Source organism: Sander lucioperca, chromosome 13 (genome assembly GCF_008315115.2).
Source record: "Sander lucioperca isolate FBNREF2018 chromosome 13, SLUC_FBN_1.2, whole genome shotgun sequence".
Taxonomy (NCBI): Eukaryota; Metazoa; Chordata; class Actinopteri; order Perciformes; family Percidae; genus Sander; species Sander lucioperca.
In genome coordinates, this window is record NC_050185.1 from 21,284,253 (window position 1) to 21,308,368 (window position 24,116).

A 24,116-nucleotide genomic window follows, 5' to 3' on the forward strand; every position below is an offset into this window, starting at 1 on the left:
TAACTGTATTAGCATGTGGTCATTTACAGGCTTGGCATTAAAGGGACTTTGCAGAAAAGGTTAATGATTATGTTTCAAATGACAAACATGGCTATAAGCTGCAAAATAACACTCAGTGTATAGTAACAAGATAAAAGTTAGTATTTGCAAAGTTTGGAGGTCTACTACTTGTCTGTGAACCCTCCAGATAGGCAATTAATCTGTTCATTTTCCCGACAGGTTACTTCTGCCCTTAGGGATTGAATGACACAGTAAAGTGTGTTCTGCCCTGTCATTACCCAATTGATGCTGGTTCATTATTGAGCCTCGTCCTCTGTAAATACACTGTCACCTTGTAGTGAGCTCAGGTCGTTAGCAGCAACACCTATCTTAGAAATGGGCTCTGTTGTCAGCAGCCTGTTCCTGCAAAATTGGTCATAAAGTAATGCGATGGAGACAATTGTTCCCTTTGAATGACCTGGGAACTCTGCAGTTCCAGGACAACTGTGGTAGATCTCGAGTAATACATATTGTTGACAACAGAAGGGTAAGTTTTAGTGGGGTTTTTGTAAGCATTAACTCCACTAGTAGCTCTCACAGCAGTGTGCTGGAGAAGTATCTTATTATATAAAAGATATATGTATATCTTAACAGGAGTATAATATAACCCTTTAATGTTTTTTTTGTAAGCATTAACTCCACTAGTGGATCTCACATCAGTGTGCTGAAGTATCTTTTATATATCTTAAAGAGAAGTATAATATTACAATATAACTATTTCATATCGCACTGTGGGTTCTGTTCTGGGAAATGTTTGATAAAATGAAAAACAACTTCACAATTATTTTATTTTAATTTAGTGGTAGAACAGCAGTGCTTCTAACCAACTTATAACCAAAACAATTCACCCATTGTTTCAAAAATACGCATCTAGCTGCTGTGAAGGGAAGTATTCTCAACCTTATTTTATAAATGCCTTTGCGGCAGCAGAAGGAGAGCAAGCAGAGCCAGATCTCCTGCCAAACTGGTGCTCCTGGCTTATTAATACAGCATGGAACACTTTTTAAAATACTCCTTTCTGCACACACTCCTACTGTACACTTCCTCCACTGGCTCACTCTCTGGCTTCTTTTTGTGATCCTAACAAGGCTTGTTCACTGCCTAGTTAAGGGGCCCTACTGGAGAAGAAGCACCATCACGGCTTTGCTGGCAAGTTGAGAGGCAGCCACGCAAGGAGGCACTTTAAGTAGAATGACAGGGAAGAGAGAGAGAGGCAGATTAAGACCAGAAATTAAAGGAAAGAGTGAGACAAAAAAGGAAGACTTACAGGGAGTCATGGAGTCACAGAGATAAAGAAAAGAGGGTGAGAGACTCTGTGAAGGACAAAGACAGAGAGAAATAGCCAAGGATGCAAACAAAGCATCAGAGAGAAAATGATACGGTGGGTGAAAGAGAGGAGTGAAGTTTGAGAAGCAATGAGGAGCGGCAGCAGAGGATTCCTCTATACCTGTGGAGATTAAGGGTCTGCATCCAGTGTGATTAATGAGCTGGCCGCTGATTGCTCATCCCCATCTCCCCCCCATGAATAATCACCACCCCTGCACTGTCAAAGAGAGAGCAGAGAGCTCAAGTAAGTGTGTGTGTGTGTGTGTGTGTGTGTGTGTGTGTGTGCATAAATGAAAAATGTAATGTGATATACAGTGTATGCATAAAAATAACTGCCCAAGAGTACATAGTTATTGATTTACTGAGAAAATGGGTGTGCATGTACAGTATGATATACAACATGACATTGTATTTCATTTATTTATTTAGGACAATGCACATTATTTAACATTTACTGTAAATGTGTCAGTGTTAGCCAGCCTGCAGTGCTAACTGTAGTCCTTTTGCGAGATATTTTCAAACCTGAGCAACAGGAAACAGCAAGACATTAGTACAGGTTAAAATTTACAGACAGAAGACAACAAGACACCATAAATATTATTTTATGCAGTATATATACACTATATGAATATATTTTACATGTCAGTGTGTTTGAAACATGGATGATATATTGTCTAATAGCTGCAGCCCACCTGCAGAGAGCAGTCCTCTTACTGAATGCACAGTGACACACCAAGATCATTTGTACTAACTGTGAGCTCCCAGTGGGAGTCCTGTCTCCCTACATGTACTGTACAAACTCAACAGTGTCAGTCTGTTCACAGAGGACATTATCACAAGCAGTCGTGTAGTAAAACATGCAGTAGTTTCTACAATTTCAAAGAGATTACGTTCTCAGCATAAATCAGTAAAACAATGTGTAAACAGAGCATCTTTAGATTAGATTAGAGTTAGCCTCTTTCTGAGCAGAACGGCAAAGATTTTGTTTTACTTTTGAGGTTGCTAACTTTTTAATATATGTCAAAGATACATTGGTGCACATATATAAGCACACCTTTAGTGCACAAACGCAACCTACATTCTTTAAGCATCACCATGTATCAATGTATACTACTTTGTTGCATTTATTGCTTTTGGGTTCCAAGCTTTTTTCCTGATGTTAGAACACAGGAAAAGGTGATCCAGAGCCAGCATGTGTCCCTGTGATTGGAAGCACACTCTGTGGTGAGGAACCTGTGTTTAACCACAGCCTTACACACAGTAATATTGTGTGCTGCATTGCCTGGTGGTCTAAGATTGCCTGTTGTTATGACTTTTTGGTGGTTGCATAGCAACAATGAGAAAATCCATTTTGCTGCCTGTTAAAACCATAGACAGTATATAAGAAGGTTAAAACGTGCCTTTAGTTGAGGGCTAACCCAAGTGTAAGCATGACACCAGCATGAGGTTACTCTGAATCTAGTCTTGCCTTGCCAGACCCTCCTCCAAAGTGTGCAGGAGGAGAGTCTGGCTAGTCCACATAGCATTCGGGGATGGGAGGAAAACGTGCTCTAGTTTATTGCCATTTCTTTAAACCAATCACAATCATCTTGGACGGTGCTAAGCATCGGAGAAAAGCTGCAGTGCTGCTGCAAAATAAGCTCCGAAGGAACTTGTTTTGGTGGAACGTGTACGTTTAAAAGTTGTTTTAGTCCTGCAATAGAAAACTCAGATTGGACAGATAGTCTAGCTAGCTTTCTGGATTTACTTTGCAGAGATCTGAGAAACCATAGTCCTCATAAATCGACTGGAGTTTAAAATGCCAACACAAAGGAAGCCCAAGGCAATGGATATCCGGCCTAAATGAGTGAAATCCTGCCGATTTTCCGGCGGCAACGGAGCAATCCCGGAAGTGAAACGTCAAGGATATAGACTACACTGAATCCTACAAGTCTCAAATGCTAAGTAGTTTGCCAGGCTAGCAAATGAAGGCCATTTACTGTAGCAGATGCTTTTCACTCAGTGATGAGCTTAATGATTAATTCCTGAATCTTAATTTACCAAACGAAACCGAATGAGGATATTTTTTTCATGAGGGTCAAAAATGAATATTTAAAGTGTGGCATGCATATATTTGCATACATGACACATGAAGGGAGGAGAATGTACTTGTCGAGTGAGTGGCACACAGCCCCTCTACATACTAAGGCTTATATTCAATGAGAGAGAGAGAGAGAGAGAGAGAGCACTCTGGTTTTGTAATGTGGGATGTATGTGTGTGGCTCTTTCTGTGTGTATATCTGTGTGTACATGGCATCAGTTGGGCTGAATCATCCATCTAGCATTCTGATGAATTTACAGTCTAATCCAGACAAGAAGGCGAAGTTGACAAGCATTCACTGCTTTGGTGGCATTTCACTTGTAAACGTGCATATTTTGCATTTTCACTGCTTTCACTAATTGATAATATGTCCAAGTGTTCCTGTAGAACCTGTTGCATGTTGATACGTAGTCACTAAAATGCTGTTGAAACATTGTTGTAACAGCTACAAGTATGCCAAGTGTCCAAATATAACTTTTCAACCAAGTTTAGACCAGTGGTAGTAGACACATAGACATATTTTTTACCTGCAAATCACTATAATGCTTACAGAGTGCTGATATCAGCTAGGGATGCACCGATTCAACTTTTTGAGTTCCGATACCAATACCTGGGCTTTAGGTATCGACCGATTAGGAGTACCGATCCAATACTAATGTTTAATTAATAAGCTGTATGACTCACTGTGTGGAAGTGACTGGGATCATTCTTTTATGAATAAGACAACATCATTACGTGAAGCACCTGAACGCAACATCAGTTTACGAGCGTCACCTGAAAGCACCACAAAATCCAGTTGGAGCTTTTGTTTGTTTAGCCTAACGTTACATAACTCATGGGGAAGTCAAAATGTTGCCACGCCAGTGACTTTAGGGAAGCAGGAGGAAATCCCTAGTCATGCTGTTTCTCCGTCATATCCGACAGTGGCCATGGTGTCTTGAACAGTGCAGCTGCAGGCTACTGGTAAGTTAGGGTGCATGCTATGCTGTGGCGTCTGTGTGTGTGTGTTTTTTTTCTTCGCATGTGTGCGCAAGTAGGCGGGGGCGAATACAAAAAAACAGAATTGAATTAAATAGATTGGCCCCATTGTCACCATACCCGATCCAGCTATTAGGTTCTGTATGGCCCAATATCAGTATCGGATCGGTACATCCCTAAGGCTCCAATTAGTGGCAAACATTAACTTTTGATACACGAAAAAGGGGATGCAAAATCTGCAAGCCTTGGCTCCATGAAATCCTCATGTTCTGTATGAAACCATACTCTACATAGGTTTCTCGGGCACAAAGAAGAGCGTCTTTAACAATTTTATATGGTTCCGATTTTTATTAAATTGTGGGTTTCATTTGTTAAAAAATACATAAGTCATGAATTGCAAGTTTGTTGACTAGCAATCATATTCTATCAAATTAAGTCGAAAAGCTAATATTGTAAGTTACTACAGCACTTTCACATCCATCATGTGGTCAAAAGTGGTAATGTTAACATAAGTATTTTTCTCCCAAAGCTCATCATAACCAATTGCACACCTTTCTTGTATTTCTGGTAAAATGTAAAGGCGACAGTATTTTCATTTTTCATTTCAATTTGCATCACAATTACTATGTGTCATATCGGATATTATCTTAAAGGGCAAAGTACCCATACAGGGAGATTCAATCTAAAGAGTCCAATGATATTCTGTTTTACCATTCCTCAATCAAGCATTCTCGAAGCTTGATGCTCATCCTCGCTCTCTGCCCCTCACTACTCCCCTCTTTCCATCTGTCTTTCTCTCTCTAGCTCCTCCTCACTCTGCCTCTCTTCTTACTACATATTTCTTTCTCTCTTCTAGTCTACAGTCAGGATGTTATCTGTCCTACCCTCTAAAAAAAGTAATGGTGTTCTGCTCCTCTGCTTTGTGGCTTGATGTCTTACTCCAGCTCATGAGGGGTTGGTCTCATGAAAGTGGAAAGGGACAACTCTCTCAGCTGCAGTCTTGAGCTCACCGCATTAGTTATTCCCTGGGAGATCTTCTACGTGCTCTGCATCAAATTTGTCTCTCTTCCTGTCTCACATGCACACACATTTTTACTCCTTCTCTTATGCCCCTGTGTCTTCTCGGTCCATCTTTCGGCATGTCTTTCTTTCTTTCGTTTGCTAATTTGCTCTCTTTTTTTCCCTATCTGATGTTTTGTTCCTCTTTTCCCTTTCTTTTCTCCTTGCATGCACTGGTTTTATTCACCCTATTTTACTTTACTTTATAAAGTACTTTTTTTATATAACTATCCTTTTCTCTGTCTTCACATCTTTCTACCAATATTTACCTTGCTCCCTCTCTTTTCTCTTTCTTCATCTCTTTACTCACACTGTACTGTAAATCCCTTCAGAGCTGGATACAGAAACATCCCTGTTGGCCCTGTCAGCCCGCCCATAGCTCAGTTAGCAGGGCTGATCGATCATTGGAGCTCCTGAATTCCCCTGAAAGTCAATTACTAACTTACACATTGGAGCTATTTTGGGAAAGGGGGGGAACTGTAGGAATCATTAACTAGATAATGTCATGACAACCTTCCCCTGCCAGCCAGAGCAGAGCACGCCCTGCCTGTGGATATGCAATTAGTCTGGGTCATCTGAGAATGGCACAGAACATGGGAGGATGTTTGAACAGATTTAGAGTTGCTCTCACATAATGTGGGAGTAATCTTTGTGGTTGTTGCTACTTTTTGAGAACCGCCAAAAATGTATTTATAGTAACAAAATCTGAATGCTTGGTCAGATTCATAGTCGTCTTTATTCATTCAATGATCAGATATATCATGATTGACTTTGCCAATTTTGATCAGTGTTTTATGTAGGCAGTGTTCTTCTGTGGCTTGTTAAGACAAGATTCAACTCTGATGCATTTGAAAAGTTAGGCTCATTGTAAAAGAAAATTCTCCTGCACCAACAGGATTGCTGGACAGACAATAAAATTAGACTTAACAAATAAAAACACATTTGCAAACACTATCTTAAAATTATTAAGATTCTAAAACACAAATCTAAAAAGAATACCTTAAAAAGTTACAGGCCTGGAAGTGCACATCTGACTTTAAATGCCTACAACCTAAAAAAACGAGAAAACATTGTTGCCTCTTTTTAAAAGGAGTGTTGAGTAGTCGGCTCTGTCTGTGAACTTAAAACTAAGCCTCATTAAAGCCTACTAAACCTTATTAAAGGTGTCTGTTAAATTGAACTTATTTGGATATCAACACTAGAGACCGACCTGCAATCAACAGATGGTGGTTTTGAATTATACAACTGGAAAATCTTAACATTTGAAACATCCCTTAATGACATAGACCAAGAAAAGTGACATGAACAGCAATCAACACATTTTCTAACTAACACGCTTATTTTTCATCACATTTTTTTCCTCAGTACCTTAGTGGGTTACGTTTGGATGGCATCAAGATTAAGTTCATAGTGTCAGTATTAATTTCACTACTAGTCCATCTTTCATGAAGGTAAATTTTACTATGGCCTTTCTGCCAAGCTTTAAAAGTGAGGACTAATACATCAGCAGAAAGTTTAGACTGACCTCATATGAATGGTTGGCAGACTGTTGCAGAAAATATTTAAACACAGCTGCCCATTTTGAATTGATGGAACATTTCCTATTTAAATTTGGTATGTACAGCAGTGTTACAGCCCTGCATTGGGGGCTTTGAGCTGATGTAATCTTTTCACTGCTGTCAGTGTAGTAAAATAAAGGTTTTAGTTAATTAAAAATAAAAATAAAACTATTTTTTCCCATGTCACAAGATACACATTCCAACTTCATTGTGGCAACACTTACACTTATTTGCTGTAGCTGTTAAAAGCACCACCATCCTTCACAGTAGTCAGTGTTTTATCTGCCAAAATCTATTAATTAGCTTCTGTTTCTACTTCTGCTCTGACTGAACTTTGAAGAGACAGTTCTCGCCAGCAAACTTTTAAAGCTATATACCTACTTTTATACTTAAAAAGAATCAATATTAAGTCATACTAGATGTCCATCTGAACAGTGAACTGCTGCAGAAATACATAACAAACCTGACGTCTTGCTTCCATGTACTGAATTATTTAATTTAACGTGATATGTGGTCCAGTCGCAATGCACAGTACCACCCTGGAACCACCCCTCCAAGCCATGTCAGATCATTGTGCTTCATCCCTCATCTGTCCACATGGCACTCAAAGCCTGTTCTGCCACCCAAATTACTGCTCTGCTGAATTATAACTTTGTTGGACCTGGCAGTGTACTGTACCCAAGGCATTCTGAAATATTACTGACAGACCGAGCTGTCAACCCGGATATATCTATCACCTGTAGAGCTATGTGAAACAGACAGCTAATAGCAAGGGGTCTTTCACAGCAGCGTTTGTCAAAGTCCGGATCCGGACAGGAAGTTACCCACAAACATTTCAAAGTCTGTTAGCCATCTACTTGAAGTCTGTTTGGACAGTGAAATAGTTTTCTACTGTATGTGGGTGTTGAGATGAAACCTTGTTGTGATACTGGCTTTATCACTGCCTTTCAGTCATCAACTCTTCAAGGTCCATCTTAATGTTTAGATTTTATTTGTACTTGTGTCATTATAGGTTAGATTTGATAGAGTTGTCAAGTGTTTTCAGCACAAACACCACCAGGGTAGATTAATGTAAACTCAGTGTAGTTTATTCTGAAACAACTCTGCAACTTAATTTGTTCATTTGTTCTTCATTGCCCACTGCTTTGTTAATCATAGGAGCTAAAAGTAATAAACAACCCCGCTGTGGAAGGACATTTTTTAAGTCTGACAGTAACAAGATGATTAGTTTTTTTTTTTTAAACTATTTATTTCAGAGAATAGCAGGAGCATCCTAATCAGCTGATTGAGATTAAAATGCAGAAAATGTGGTATCATTATGCTCTATTTCTTTACAACAATTGAAACCACATCAGTAAAATGATGCCATCACAATGACCATACTCCATGCAGATTTTATATTGTTGAGTAGAAGCTAATTTTATTTAGAATGGAATGACTACATTCTTTCGAAAAACCATAATGATCAGTACATTCATCGGCATCATCATATTTATTGTAATGATACGTCAGTAAATAGTTGGATACTATTTCTTTCACTTAAATAGATTGATGTAATGTTGTATGTTCAGGTAGCCTATTCCTTGTATTCAGGTTTCTCAGGGAATTGCTGACTTACTTGAACAAGTTAATTAGTATGCATTACTCTTTGTTTGGTCTAGTGTTTCTTTTGTGCAGAACCGCTAAGCATTTACTTTGTAAATCACAGCATGTGTATTATCTATTGATGTTCATTTTCCAAACATAATGACTGAGATTTAATTTCCCTGCTCCTCTCTCTCTTTTTTGTTGTTGGTTTAGTTAGATCCTTAATGGTGTATCTTTTCTTCTCTAAATATATTGGTACTGAAAAGTCATGCAGCAAGGGCAGTTTATAGTATCAGTCCAGTAAATGCCCTGTTTACTTGGATGGCTCCATTTAGATTTATATCAGGTGACTGTGTTTCTTTATTTATTGAGCCAAGTATATCCTGTCCCCAGCCAATATTGCCCCAGGGTCACACACACTGACATATATAATGTCAGTGTCGGTGTGCCTGAACTCCACATTCATATAATATCTCACTGTCATCAGCATATTTATGCTCCTTTCCCAGTTGTATACTGTACCAATTTGTTTTTTTTTACTTAATTAAGACAAAAACTAAAATTATTTTTAAGCATATTTTGTCACTTTTTTTGGCATAGAGTGTACAGAGAAAATGAAAGGAAAAATGAGAAGAAGACGAAGAATTAGGTGGTGTTGTAATGCAATGCAAGGTCATGAGAAAAGATTTAATTGTTAGAATAGATTGCACCTACCGTATATCTTGCATAACCCAGTTTGCAAAACTTTTCAAACTGTTTTATGTCTACTTAAAACATTGGGGCCAATATAAGTTAAAACCCACAATAATAAACGTTCAGCAGCTGACAAAGTTTCCAGACTAACTGTGACTGTAGATTTTGTGCCCGGCCACACAGCTTGGCGACAGTCACTATTTATGGCTCCAAGGGGAACCAGTGAAAAATAATTATTAATTTGCCGTAAAGGTGAATTGAATTGGATGGCCATTTCAATGAACATAAATTTCCCTTAATGAGAAGAATGATATTTGGCTAGCTTGAGTCCTCTGACGTGTGGTCTTTTTTCATACTGAATATCCTTCACTCCCGGACAGCTGTTTATCCTCCCTGGTCCACTAGTAATGAGATGAATGCTTGCAGCTTGGCTGCAGTTCCACTACATCAGCACACTCGTTCTGATTTGTGATTTTCTAATTTTTCAAAATCTTTTCTTCTTACTATCATCTCTTATTTGCCTCTCTGTCATCCATTTTCTCTCTCCAACACTCATTTTCCTTCATACTCTTTACTATTCTAACAGAGGTTGTCCAGTTGAGCCTGGCAGAGGACCAGTGGATCAGTGTCTCCACGGTAACAGTGGGCCTCAGTGCCGTCCTTACCTGTGCCATCCAGGGTACGCTGCGCCCGCCAATCATCTGGAAGAGGAACGGCATCATACTTAACTTCTTGGACCTGGAGGATATTAACGTGAGTGCACATTGTTGTTTTCTTTATCATGGTTGATGCTGTAGTTTGTCACTGTTGTGATGATGGTGGGACTGGAGTTGATGGCGATGGCTACAGAATTTGACAAGGAACACAGTTGAACATAAAGTGCACCAAACAAGCGCCCAGTTTGCTTTTCTAGCACACACACAGTCTGTGCGATTGAAAATCACAAATTTTGGGCTGCACATGGACGTCCACACAGATGTCCGCACGATTCTTCATGGACTTGGGTAGATAAAAAAAATAGTAATAGGAGAACAAAAAATCTAAATTCAAAGAAGGAAATCAGACAAAAAAGAACAGTTTTACTCCCCGGCTTTCTACGTGAAACAGTAGAATTATTGCTTGCTTAGTGCTTAATGAACTATGTGGCCATGCTCCTGTTTAGACACATCTGCACAGGTGACAGCACAGCGCTGGCCTTGCTTTACTCACCACCGCATCACAATTCACTAATTGCATGTTAATGAGCGGCCTTGTTGGTCTGCTGTGATGATGAGCCGATAAACAATGTCAAGTGTTAAGGTGGAGACTGGAGCTGAGGTGATGGCAACAAAGGTCCTTGAGGCTCTTGACCGTGCATAATGAATTTCTACAGAGCACAGTGATTTGTGTGGAGGAGGGAGAGGGGAGCCCCATCTGTGTTTGACTTTCTAAATCAAAAAATAAACAAAAATCCCTAAATTAAATGAAAGTGATAACCTCAGTACTTTGTTGTGTGTGCAAGAGGAAAAACATTTTTAAAGGAATATGTCAAGTTTTTGTGGCCAGTTGGTCAATTTAGCCAGCTTTCTCTTGTACAAAGGATATTGTATTTTAATAGACTTTCTGGCTAAATAAAGATAAATAAGCCATTAACTAATTAGAATGTAGACATCCAAAAAATGACCCAAAGTCTGTGAAGGGTAAAAGATAAACATCCAAGGGGGTGCTTGGATCTGTATTTCATATGGATGAAGGAAGGAAGTTTAATTTTAGAAAGGTGTTAATGTACATTCCATATGTACAGTACATTAATCATTTGTCATGAAGCATATGTCATGTGTTAATATGAAGCACTGGATCTATAGCACATATATATATATATATATATATATATATATAAAAAACAGAGAAGTTGACCAGACATTAAATTATACAGTTGACAGCGTTCTCACTCACATACACTACATTAATATGACGAATCTTTGAAACCTCTGTTAGAATAGTAAAATCTTAGTGCAATAAGGGAAGGAAGAGGGTGACAGAAAGAAATGACAAAAAACAGTGAACAACAAAAGACTACAGGACTTTTGTTTTTCTTTTCTTACTTTCCTGTCAAAGTCCTTTCAGCCCACAATTTTCCTCTGTTGAATTGTGTTGAAGCAAACAGGCTTGTCTTCAGAAGTGTAATTCAACAGTGATGGACATAATTTTGCATTCTGGCATATAACCCCCGAAAAACCTGAGAGCTGAGCCTCCATTACAATCAGTGTCATTTGTCTGCTCTCTCATAGTCTCTTTCAGGTCTTTGTTCTCCGTCTGTCTCTCTCTGCCCACCTTCCTATCCACTGTATTGTTTTTCAGTGTTTCTGTTTTTTTTATACTCTAAATCAAAAATAGGTATTTTACATTTTCAGTAGAGCTGTGTTCTCCAAAAAGTAACTGCACTGTGTATATTGGAGGGTTCAGACCTGTTTCACATTTGATTGCATGAGAGCAAAAAGACAAAAGTGAGATTGGAAACTAATTCTTCAGAAATAAAATGAATAATGTATGTTTCTTTTATTAAAAACAATTACCCCACAGCTACTTTTATTTGCATGTACGTTGCTATCACTTGGTAAACATAAACTGAATGTGGCTCTTTATTTGCAAGCTGAGGTTTATTGCATCCACATTATTCAGTGTATTATGAAAAAGCAATGATGATTACCATTGGAGAATAGGTCAAAGGAGACATTGATGTAGTGCTGCATCTGAAATGCAAAACGTCTATGAGTGACTTGAATTTTATTAAATTTAATGTAGCCACAGGCCATCTTCATATATAATTTGTCTGCATTTAACCCATCCTAACCAAGCAGGCAGCCATAGTCTAGTGCTCGTGGACCAACTCCAGTTGTAATGTCAGTGCCTACTTCAAGGGAAATGGCAGGAGTTCCTAGCATGCATGTCTTTATCGTAGGAGGAAACCAGGTCCAGCATAACATTTTTTCCGCACTGGCCCCTCAGGCCAGTAGATCAGGGTTGTACTGGCCCCTTGTATATTTTTACTGGCCCGGAAAAAAAGAGGGGAAAAAACACTTTTCCAAATTGTTATTTTATTAGTCAAATATGCATTATAATGATACATCCAAACAACAAACAGAAATACTATTCTGCATCTACAAATATGAGTTCAGTCAATTTAGTTGGAATGGGCTCTAATAATTCGTTGTTATTCTACAGTAATGCTTGTTTTAATTTACTTTGAAAGGCCAGAGTGAGGCTATAGTTTCACTGCTGCCTTCCATCCCTATTTGTAAACTCCCAATATGGATGATTTTTATCATGAATCAATAGTGTGTATTTTGGGTAAAAAAGAGCAATAATTTTTCAAAGAGAAACTTTTTTTTATATGGTTTTGGTAGGCTTTATATTAATTATTGTTCTTAAATTATGCAACATAGCTAATTTGCCAAAATGTTATAAAGAGAAGACATGCTGATCAGGCAAATATCAGATATTTATATTAAACTTCTGGTATCAAGTGTGTTTCCTCTTCATGTTCATGGTGTAGTAACCTGAATATTTCCCAGCCATATTTACTTTGGCTATTTTCTCCGTTCATTTTGAAATAATTGTAAAATGTCCGACAGCGTTTGAACGCAGCACTGGGGAAGCTTACTTTGCCAAGTACATCTCGCTGCAGTCTGCTTGACATCAAGCCCCGCCCACATCCAAGTCAGTCATTTTTTTTTTGCTTACGTCATTCCCCATACGCTCTAACGGACCAAGACCGTTCTCTTAATACATCCATGACCAAGACAGCCTGGTAGAATTTTTTTACTATGAAGAAAATTATTTGGATAAATGACATGTTTTTTATTTTGAATCTTTTAATTTTATTTGAAAATTTTATATCTATAAATGTAAATGATCTGAAAGAAAACCGAATAGGCTAGTCACCAATTTAAAAATGACATGAAATTATATTTTAAAACCTTAAAGGACTGACAAATAAGAAAGCCATTCGGACTCTGAACATTTACAATGCCTTACAACCTCTTTAATGTAAATTTAATGCGCCCCTTTTTCGTGTATGTATGTATGCATTTAATGTTTTCAATATGTTTATGGATCTGTACTTGAATAATAAAGTTTTTTGAAGACAAAAAATAAAAAAAATAAAAAAGACAGCCTGGTAGCGAAGCTGATATAGCCTCTTGATTCACATTAGATAGAAACTGATGATGTAGGCTAAACACAAACAATATTTCATGCAACAGTGAAGTTTTCATGTAGTTACTACTGATTTCTGATTTTGAAATGATATCCAAATTTGAAAAATGGGTCATTTTAAACCTTGTTAATATTGATGACAATGTGTTCAAACGGAAAACGAGCCATATTTCATTTAATTTAGCCCTCAAAAGTAGAATGGTGTGTTGTTTCGTTATGGACTTTCATATTAACAGCAAGAATTCAGTCACGGGGAGATTTTGCTTTAACAATTAACAGGTGAACCAGAAGCATACAGGTGAAACTCGAAAAATTAGAATATTGTGCAAAAGTTAATTTATTTCAGTAATTCAACTTAAAAGGTTAAACTAATTATATAGACTTATTACATGCAAAGCGAGATATTTCAAGCCTGTATTTGTTATCATTTTGATGACTATGGCTTACAGTTTATGAAAACCCTCAGAAAATTTGAATATTGTGAAAAGGTTCAATATTTTAGGCTCAAAGTGTCCCACTCTAATCAGCTAATTAATCCAAAACACCTGCAAAGGGTTCCTGAGTCTTTAAATGGTCTCTCAGTCTGGTTCAGTAGAACTCACAATCATGCCAGATGCTCCTCGGATATTACCTGCACAGTAACACACCTAATCTAAGTATTTCAAAAGGTTGAACACACATACAGATGTCTAGATACAGTAGAATCGCTACGTGATTACCCTTATCTCCGAGGGTTGAAGTTGCATTTTAACGGGGCAGTGCAAGTTGCGGCTGTGGTTTAGCTGAAGCTAACGCAGCCTGAGCTTTCACGTTACAATATAAAAGGTGTTGACCGTTGACTTAGCTAGCACGCAAACAGTTCATTTACATGTCTACGAGCATGTTAGCAAACTACACCAAAAGACAAATACTGAGGAATATTGATAGAAAGCAGGGGAAACTAGTAGGCTACTTCCATACTTTTTAGCATTGGCTAATTAGCCTTCCATCAGATGTAGCTTCCGAGTTAGCTAGCAGCTAGCCCCAGAAGCTCATGAAAACAAGGCTTTCACCGGAGCAGTCTTACGTTATTTCCGAACCACTCTTTTCGTTTCAAAGTCGGAAATCAAATGAACGAAAAAGTACACGGGCCCAATTACAGTTCACTGTTGTTGCATGAAATGTCGTTTGTGTTTAGCTTACATCAGTTTCTGTCATCTAATGTGAAACAAGAGGATATCAGCTTTGCTACCGTATTGGTCCGTTCGAGCGTATGGGGAGACGACGTAGGTTAAAAAAAAAAAAAAAGAGACTGACTTGGATGTGGGCGGGGCTTGATGTCAAGCCCCGCCTTCCCGCAGACTGCAGCGAGATGTACTTGAGATGCTCCTCTACTTTGCAGCAATTCTCCTTTGCAGGTAGCTTACGTTAGCTAGTTATTATTAGCGCACCCGGTCCCCGCCGTCCCTCCCCTTCACTCCCAGCCTCTAGGATACTACTTCACCGGGAGGAGAGCAGACAGCAGCTGCAACTGGGGTCGCAACTCGACCCCAGCCAGACTGGAGTTGCTGTCGGGCGGAGGCTGAGGGACCGCGACGTACGCCTATAGAGGGTTTTCACGACGCGTCATCAGACCCGAAGTCGCCATGTTGGAGGTACTCCGCATCACAACCATAGACTGTGTCGGTACACGATCCGTTCTGCCTGCACGATCCGTTCTGCACATGCGCAAAATGTTCGCGCATGCGCGGTTGTACGAGGATTTACGACACTGCACGATCTGTTCCACGCTTCCGGTCGACAGCCAAGCTAACGTTAGTTTAGCTAACAGCTAATTCGGCTAACTGCTAGCTGAGACAGCATGTAATAACTTTAAAAGACCCTCAAAATAAAACGTGAAAATAACCGTTAACATATATAACAGCTGTTACGTCAGTTCTACTTTACTTGTGCTCATTTAAAATACAATCACTCAATACTTGTCTTTATTGTTATTACTGTGAAGTCTTAATTTAGCTGTAGCCTGCTTTTCCCATTATGTTTGAGTTAACGTTATTTTAGACCGAATCTAGCTGTCAGCTAGCGGTTAGCCGAATTAGCTGTTAGCTAAACTAACGTTAGCTTCCCGGTGGAGGCTAGCCATAGGCTAGCGTGGAACAGATCGTGCAGGTCGTATGGATACGTAAAACAGTATTATCTTGCGCATGTGCAGAACGGATCGTGCAGGCAGAACGGATCGTGTACCGACAGACTGTATATATTAGTGGACAGCGCATCCGGTTCAGCAAAATGCGGCAAATGCGGAAGTGCCTTAAACCTGCATTCTATCTGAATTCCAGCAGGGGGCGAAACGTGCGGTTGCAAAAAGGAGGTCCGTTTCTATAGAAGTCTATGGCGAAATGACCCACTTCTCACTTGATTTATTACCTCAGTAAACATTTCATTTAAGAGTTTATATTCTCAATCGCTAGTTTTAAGTCTTCTGCAACACAGAATGATGTTCATTTTTTGAATTATGGTCTCGTTGATTTTAAAATCGGCGATAAAGCGGGGGATGTTTTGGGGCGTGGCTATGATGTGATTGACAGTTCGCGGCCTGTCAATCATGACAGAGGTTTAGCAAAGCTTATCCATGGCACGTGAACTTCACTTTGGGGTTTGACCAGCTTTCGTCTTCGTGACTGTGACACTTGGTCGCCTAATAATGTCTTGTTCAACGTTCGGTTGTACAACAAGACACTCAAAGGAGTCGGCAGTTCAGTTTTTCCGGTAAGTAACGTTACATTTTGTTTTAATACCGTTTTTCGTTAGCCAACGTTAGCATCCCAATGAATATCAGTTAGCTAGCTAGATTGCACCTTGCTAACCAAGCTAGCGGGCTAACTAATAACGTTATGCAGACCAGACCGTATAAACGGATTAAAATATATATATTTAACGTTACAGTCGTATACAGTAGGTATGCACAACGGTCTCGCCGGTAATCTGTTTTTAACCATATGTGATGTTATTGCTAATCGATGCGCATGTAATGGTAATGTTAGCTTAAAGTCAAAGCCTGATATAGCTAACGTTATATGCAAATTCATATCAACCCTATTCGTACGGGATTAGAATCATTTTGGGACCGCGTGTGATTTAGAAAGTACCCCCTCACATCTGAGTTTTGTGTGGGGCATTCGCACGGGACAAGCGGAGATGCTTTTACTTGAATATACTGAAATATATGTACCCCGCCCGAGAGTTGGGCAACGTTACCCGGAGGCGCCCGAAGGACGGCACAGACACCCACACAGCATCACCGTCACCCTCACCTCGGACAAAGCCGCGCTGGAGCGCGTCGACGGACGGGGCAGTGGGCCAGAATATCCGTTTTTGCAATAAAATGTCGCACATGAAAAAATACATATATTATTGTAAAGTTACATAAGTGTTCTATCTTGAAAAATCTTCAGTTCTGCAGCCAAATATATTGTATAAAGCACCAGGTTCAATATTCTTTTCTCAAAATTCTAAATACATTATTTCAGACTGTAATGTACCTAACAAGCATGCTGTTGCAGGAGTTATTAACCACTGTTGCTGATGCTGTTACACTGATGTCTTTCTTCCATTTACTGTAGTTGTGTCTGCTAATCTATTTGAAGACCTTCTGTCAGCACATTAATCTGTTTTAAGATGAGTCACATACATGTTACAATCTATATTTACAAATTCTGTTTATTACTAAAATGTACATATCACTAAAAAAGTGTTGCGTACAATACACATTGTCTAAGATAAATTTAACATGTAGGAGTATGTTTACTTAATACTACATGTCCTCAACTGAAGCATGCCTTTATGTACAAGCTCATATATTAATCTAATTCATTGTGATCTACCATGCCTTAACTACATGTTTGTCTTTTACAAAGGTGTCCACACTGAAAACTGAATGACCAGAGCCAGAGGGAAGACCTGGTGTATAGAGCAGCATATTTGGTGCCATTCATCTTGTTGTGGAAAACAGATTTCATTGACCACATCCAAAGTTCTCAAATGTGTTCTGATTATAACGATGCCAGAAAATCATTTTCGGTTCAGCTTCTTCTGCTGAAAGGACAGACCAACTTTTAGCACTTTAGCAGTCATTGGTATTTAGAGGTTTAAAATGTGAGTCCTGTAATAGATGTGTCTTCTTATGTTACTGTTAGGCCTGCTGCTCCTAGGTAGCTTCTCTGTCTCTCCTCCCTCCCTCTGTCTGTCTCTCCTCTCTCTGTCTGTCTCTTATTGCAGGACTGGAGTCCAGAGGGTGGGAGTCTGGGTTCCAGCTGCCTCTCATCTACCACAATCAACCAACAATTTGTGATAATACTTTTGTTATAATGAATTTGCAATAACCTTATACAGATTAAACAGCACCTAGTGCATTTTCAATTACCTACTAAACACTTGACTATGTATGTCAAAATAAATATGTCTATAAATTAATCTAAAAGGATTTTGGTGAAGTGTTTTCATGGTGATTAAAATTGACAAGTACATAAAGACACACAAGAAAAGCACAAACTACATTTCCCTGATCCTTCTTTGTCAACATTCAAGTATGGTAACATTTCAGAAATCATATTTTTGTTGATTAAAGCCAAAATAGACTTAATCAATTACAAATTCTATCAAATTACCAATGTCTTAATGTATGACTACAATATTGTGTATGTTCCTATAGTTGCTTCAGAAAAACAAATGTAGCTTTAGAAAGACCTTTATTTCACATTGAAATGGGCATTAACTTCAAAAACTACATAAACCACAAACAACACTGGCAATATTTTTAAGATTATGTTAGGGTTAGGCGTTAAATTGATGAATTAAATAATGTAGTTCACCTTTTACAATCCGGTGTACATTCCACACATAAAACACTGCTGTGGGTCAAGGTAAGACTTGTCTGCATATGAAAAAAAGGGTAGTTGAATCACTAGTGTCACATTGTTAATTACAGTAGAAATGGTTGACATTACAAACCACAATATAAAAATATAGCTTAACATATACAGCTTAAAACACTTGTGTAGCACTCTGTTCAGTCAAGTCCAAATGCCTGGGTAAAGAAATAAAAGCTGCCTTTACAATTAAAGTGAGCATAGTGTGACAGTCTGTTGGTTGTCTGTAATGCACAGTGGGAAAAAAAAAAACCCTGCGAGCCTTGTCGATCTTCCCTGGATTGTTAACAGCCCTCCACCTGCATCTCTGGGTGATGCCAGAGAAAATGGACTTACTTCTGAGGTATTGGGTGGGTGCACATGCCATCGTGGCTCTCCACACTCCTATTTCTGAAAGAAAGAGTCATCAATTTCCATTTGAGCCCCTCATAGTTAAATATATATGCACACTAGCATGTAACTGTACTTCATTAATTATCGGGGGAGAATACACATGAATCAACAACAGTCTATTGTTCTTTAGAGTAACTTTAATTTAGTTAAATGAGCTTATTTCTGCTAACGTTAGCTCTTAAAAGCATGTAAAGGCTAAATGCTCCAACCATAGACTGATGGAGCAAACAGTAGCAAGACATTATCAGTGCATTATGGTTATTACAGTTAACCAAACGTTCTAAGAAACTTTGTTATACATTTGCTAATACTTAGTGTTAGATAATGATAAGCATTGACAATCCCCGTTTTGCATTTCGCTGACACTACGTTTAAATTAGGACAACGTAAACTTCGATTTGCAGAAAATTAACGTTAGCATGTTTTACCAGTGGCTAGCTAACGTTACAGACAATTTACATGGTAACTTCAGATACATTTACTTTACAATGTGACTCATCTTATATGTAATATAACTATTGGACAAAGATATATTTAAAACCTAGCGAAGCTATATCTTACCTCGAATTATGTATGCTAGCTTTCAGCAGCAGTTGCATCCAGATCGCCAGTGAACGTGTGTAAGGTAACGTAGAGTGTAGGCAGCGTTGCCAAATCCAAAAAAAAAAAACAGTCAGACACCGCCCAACAGTCTATGGCTCCTCCCTCACTCCGCCCTCTCGTCTAAAAACGTCACATCCGCAACCAGGATGGCTGCGCCCATAAACGCAAACTCGACGACGGATAACTGATCTCCACAAACCAATGGGTGACGTCACACATGCTCTGTCCACTAATATATACAGTCTATGATCACAACAAAGCACAGGCACTGAAGTAGATCCCGAACGGCGTCAAGGAAAATGGATAATTATTGCCGTGTTTTAGGTTGTGCCAATAGGTCAGACCGAGAAAAACATTTGGAATATTATCGACTTCCAAAAGTTATTAAAAACCAGGGAGAGGAATGCCAGAAGTTATCAGAGGAAAGGAGGCGCTTGTGGTTGGCAAAGCTCAACCAGGATCTACGAGGGAAAAAAATTGTTCGGTCTTTGAAATGAAAAAAACAACTATTGAGAGTCACTTGGCTACACCTTGAGTATCGCAATGATACCATCAGTTAATGTTAGGTTGATTAAAGACGTTATTGCATTACTTCCTTTGGCCTTCACAACACATTGGTCGTTAATGACTTGGTACTGCGTCTCCCTCACCCATCCACACACCATCTGGTTATAAGCCTCCAAACTTTTGTAGGATTTAAGGTCTTCCGCTGTGTATGGGCTCGGCGAGAAAACCAGGTAGTTGACTATATCGGGATATGCAACTGAAGGAAGAATCACCAGGTCGCCATGGATCCAAGAAGAGGGAGCCAACTTGTAGCGATCTGCACCGCTAGTAAACTGTAATTTCTCAAAATATCGCGCCTTTTTTGTGGTCCAAGTCCTTCCATGCCTTTGCATCTTGGACGCGTTTTGATGATCTTTTCTGTTGTTTAGACATAAAGTATTAAAGTATCCAAAGTGCACAATACTCCATTACTCCATTCAGTTGTTTACACCACCGAGTGCCTCCAATATGGCCGCGCATCCAGGTTACCGCCCAGAACGTGACGTCGGTGAAAACCCTCCCAGCGAAGGAGGAGAACGGGCAGCAGCAGCCCCGGTCTGGCTGGGTTTGAGTTGCTGCAGCCGCTGCTGAAGGTCCAAAGCATATGTGGACTCTTTGTGGCTGGGGCCGCAGTCGTTTGTTGACTTTAGCGAACTTCATTTCTAATTGTGTGTTGCACCTATCGTTAGCACCAAATTACAAACAACTGACTCGTGACTTTGACTGGCCAATCAACTTGTGGCATGCGGTTTTACTGGCCCCAGGCCATTGGGACATTGCTTATGTCAAACCTGATTATCATCTGTAACATAAAAACATCAGATTAGCAAACAGTGAAAGAAATACAACCTTCCTCATCCTCATCAATTTTAACTTACAGTTTAGTTAGCAACAAAGTCTAGTGATTCAGCTCACAATTAGTGCTGTCAAACGATTTAAATATTTAATCGCGATTAATCGCATTAATGTCATAGTTAACTCGCAATTAATCGCACTTTTTTATCTATTCTAAATGTCCCTAGATTTCTTTTTGTCCCATTATTTTTTTCTCATTTTAATGCTCTTATCAACATGGAAAAGTGGATCGGCCTGGCTTTGACGAGGGGGCGGAGAATTTGCATCAGCTGTGTGCTTGGCCATCAAGTGGTATTTCAGACTGGACGTGCTGCGATTATAGCTCAGTTCACAACGACAAAACACACAGATCACTTTGGTCTTGTCAACGGAACCATTTGGCAACTTTTTAAAAGTAAACTTTCCATTCAGAATCTTATTGGCTTTTATAAATCTTTTGTCCGTCTGTTGTCTGTGACAAGTCTGTCAGGTTGATTTTGGGTTTGGTCTGTCTTTGTCTTTCTCTTGTTGGGATTGTTTTTCTATGGTTATTTGTAAAATAGAGAATACGATTGTTTTATGTGATAATTGGAAAAGTACAAATAAAGTGTTTCAAAAAAAAAAGAAGAAGAATCTTATTGGCATCCATTTCGGCGTCTTGTGCTCGCCATCCACTCAAAACGTAACATCCATACACACTCTTTGGCCGGCTCGCAAGCCCAAACAAGTGTGTGCGGCGTGCCTGTTGTTTTGTTTCCGGTCTAGCTAGATCCGGTGTGGTGTTGTAGTTTTTCTAACGTTACTAGTTGTTGCAACAGCATGTGAAAAAAACTACAAAGTTTGCTAGGCCAAAAATGTTTTCCCACGAAATTAAAATTTATGCTGTTAAAATGGGTTTGCGTTAACGCCGCTAATAACGCGTTTAACTGACAGCACTACTCACAATATTAAGTTAGAATCGGGGGTCACCTCGGGGGGGGTTTCGAATAATTGCTTTTCAGGAGGCAGCCCTACTCGCCCCTTTTCTCACAGGAACTACAACTGAAACTTACAATGTTAAACTAAAAGATATTTTGCATAACCTGCTAGCTATATTAAAGTTATACTTTTTAACCCAAATGGCCCATTCAGTTTTAATTGCTCTCAATGGTGTAGTTGTAGTTCTCACCTTAATTGTAAATTTGGAACTTTAAAGGCTGCCTAAACTCCCCCGTCTATCTGACAGTACAACAAAGTCATTTCACATTTCCGTGTCACAAAGCAACCCTCTGTCAGGTCACATTAATTTCTAAAGCCCTGAGAAGGAAAGCAGACAGTTTCTGGTTTAGGCTACATGTCACAAAAGAGCTGCATCAGGGCATCTGCTCAGCCACTTGGTGGGACAGCAAACTATTTAATGCCTTAATCCGCCCTAAGCTGTGGCTGGAACCCCCTGATGACTGCTGCATACTGCAACAACAGCAACCAGCTCCATTCATCAAACTAATGGGCTTTATATTTTTAACCCTTGCCATTTATCAGGCTGAGGCAGCGTGATGAGGGGAGAGAGGAGGATCAAATTCCCAAACGCCTGCTTCAACTCAACAGGGAAACCATTGATTCATGGTCTCTCTTCCCTTTCACATCACTCCTTTTCTCTCTTGTCTTTTCCCATCACTCCCTGCTGTTGACTGCCTTGTCTCTCCTCTCCCTGCTCTCTCCAAGCATCCTTATGTATTCTATCAAGCTACCTTCATTTCCCCCTCACTCCCTGTGGCTATTTCCTGCACCCCATTCTTCACCACTATTCCCTCTCCTATACCTCCTGTTCTTCCTCTCCCTTCTTTCCTCAAGTTCTTCCTCCCTCCCTCATCCTCCTCTTCTTCCTATATTATGCTTTTTCACCACCACCCCCGCCTGTTCTTTCTTTAGTTAATGTTCCTCTTACATCTATTTCCTGTATTACAGGACTTTGGGGACGATGGCTCCCTGTACATAACCAAGGTGACAACCATCCACATGGGGAACTACAGTTGCCATGCCTACGGCTATGAAGACCTCTATCAGACACATGTGCTGCAGGTGAATGGTCAGTAGTAGCTCATTTCTTACTTACAGTACAGTGGTGGACTTTATGCTTTAATTTTGTTTGTGCAACTCTGTGGTTACCCAGTGAGAGGAATTTCCGTATTGCTTTCCCTGCTTACAGTTTAAGAACAGTCTCAAAGACAATTAAGCCACAATTGATTGAAATGTCTGGAAACAAAGGATACCATAGATGCAGTACATTGAGTGCAGCATTGTCATACTGTATGTGGTTGCCAACCCTTTTTGTCCAGTATACTCCCACAGCCTTTTCATAAGGCCTCAAGTACCCCTCAGTGTGCCCCATTCATATTTAAAAGACAAGAAGCAAGAGAACACAGTCGCTGTGGTGGATTCTTGACACGTTACACACACAAAGTGATTCTGTAAATGGCAATGTTTAGGCTTGGTCTTTGTCTTTTTTCAGTAGATTTGGCCAATTGTGCCTTCGTATTACTACCACTTTGAGTGGCAAAAGCTGGACATTTTACCATTTGTCCGCATTTCATATGTTATTAAAGCTATAGTGCGTAGTTTCTGTCTCCCCCATGAGGAATTCTAAGTAATGACAATTCTGTCAGTGCATCCACATGACACAAGCCTTCCGTGAACGCGCTTCACCCCCACCCATCCTCCACACAGTTGCTACATAGCCAAGGAGGACACGGAGGATTAAAAAAACATGGACTCTTCAGAAGAGGTAATTATCTTTACTCGAGTTCTGCGTGCGAAACAGTAAAGACAGTAAAAGTACTAAAGATCAGCCTCAAATAAATGTGTAATCCTATTTGTGTTTGTTTTCTTCCTAAACACAAATTACCAAATCATAATTTCTATTTTGTATTTTCTATTAATAAGTTAAGTAAGTAAACTATCTTTAAAAAGCACTGTTTAACACAGTAGTTACAAAGTTGTTTACAGCAGGGAGAAAAGAGAAGGAAAAAAGCGAGACAGACAAAACAACAGATAAGTAAAAGACAGTGTACAAACCACAAAATAAAAGGTCATCACATTAAGAATACACAGAAGAGTTTGAATTTAGCTTCTCTGAGACTTCCTGGGAGACTTTTTCGAAGACAAAGAGCAACCAAAGCAAATGGATCAAATGGGCTTTTAAACCACTACAGATTAGGGGTCGACCGATATTGGTTTTTCAAGGCCGATATCCATTATTAGTAGTTAATGAAACCGATAACCGATATTTGGAACTGAAATGCATTTACAGTAAAAATGAAAATCTTTAAGTCAAAA

The 24,116-nt window shown here is 39.3% G+C and overlaps 1 protein-coding gene across 3 annotated transcripts in view; it reads left to right on the forward strand.

Annotated features, from left to right (window-relative positions):
- Positions 1-24,116, forward strand: part of fstl4 (follistatin-like 4) — a 232,548-nt gene that overhangs the window by 179,480 nt on the left and 28,952 nt on the right. For all 3 annotated transcript variants that reach the window (XM_036008851.1, XM_031308195.2, XM_036008850.1), the window contains exons 7-8: positions 9,908-10,074; positions 22,749-22,869. In XM_036008851.1, the coding sequence (XP_035864744.1) occupies positions 9,908-10,074; positions 22,749-22,869 (288 nt within the window). The remainder of the gene's footprint in view (positions 1-9,907; positions 10,075-22,748; positions 22,870-24,116) is intronic.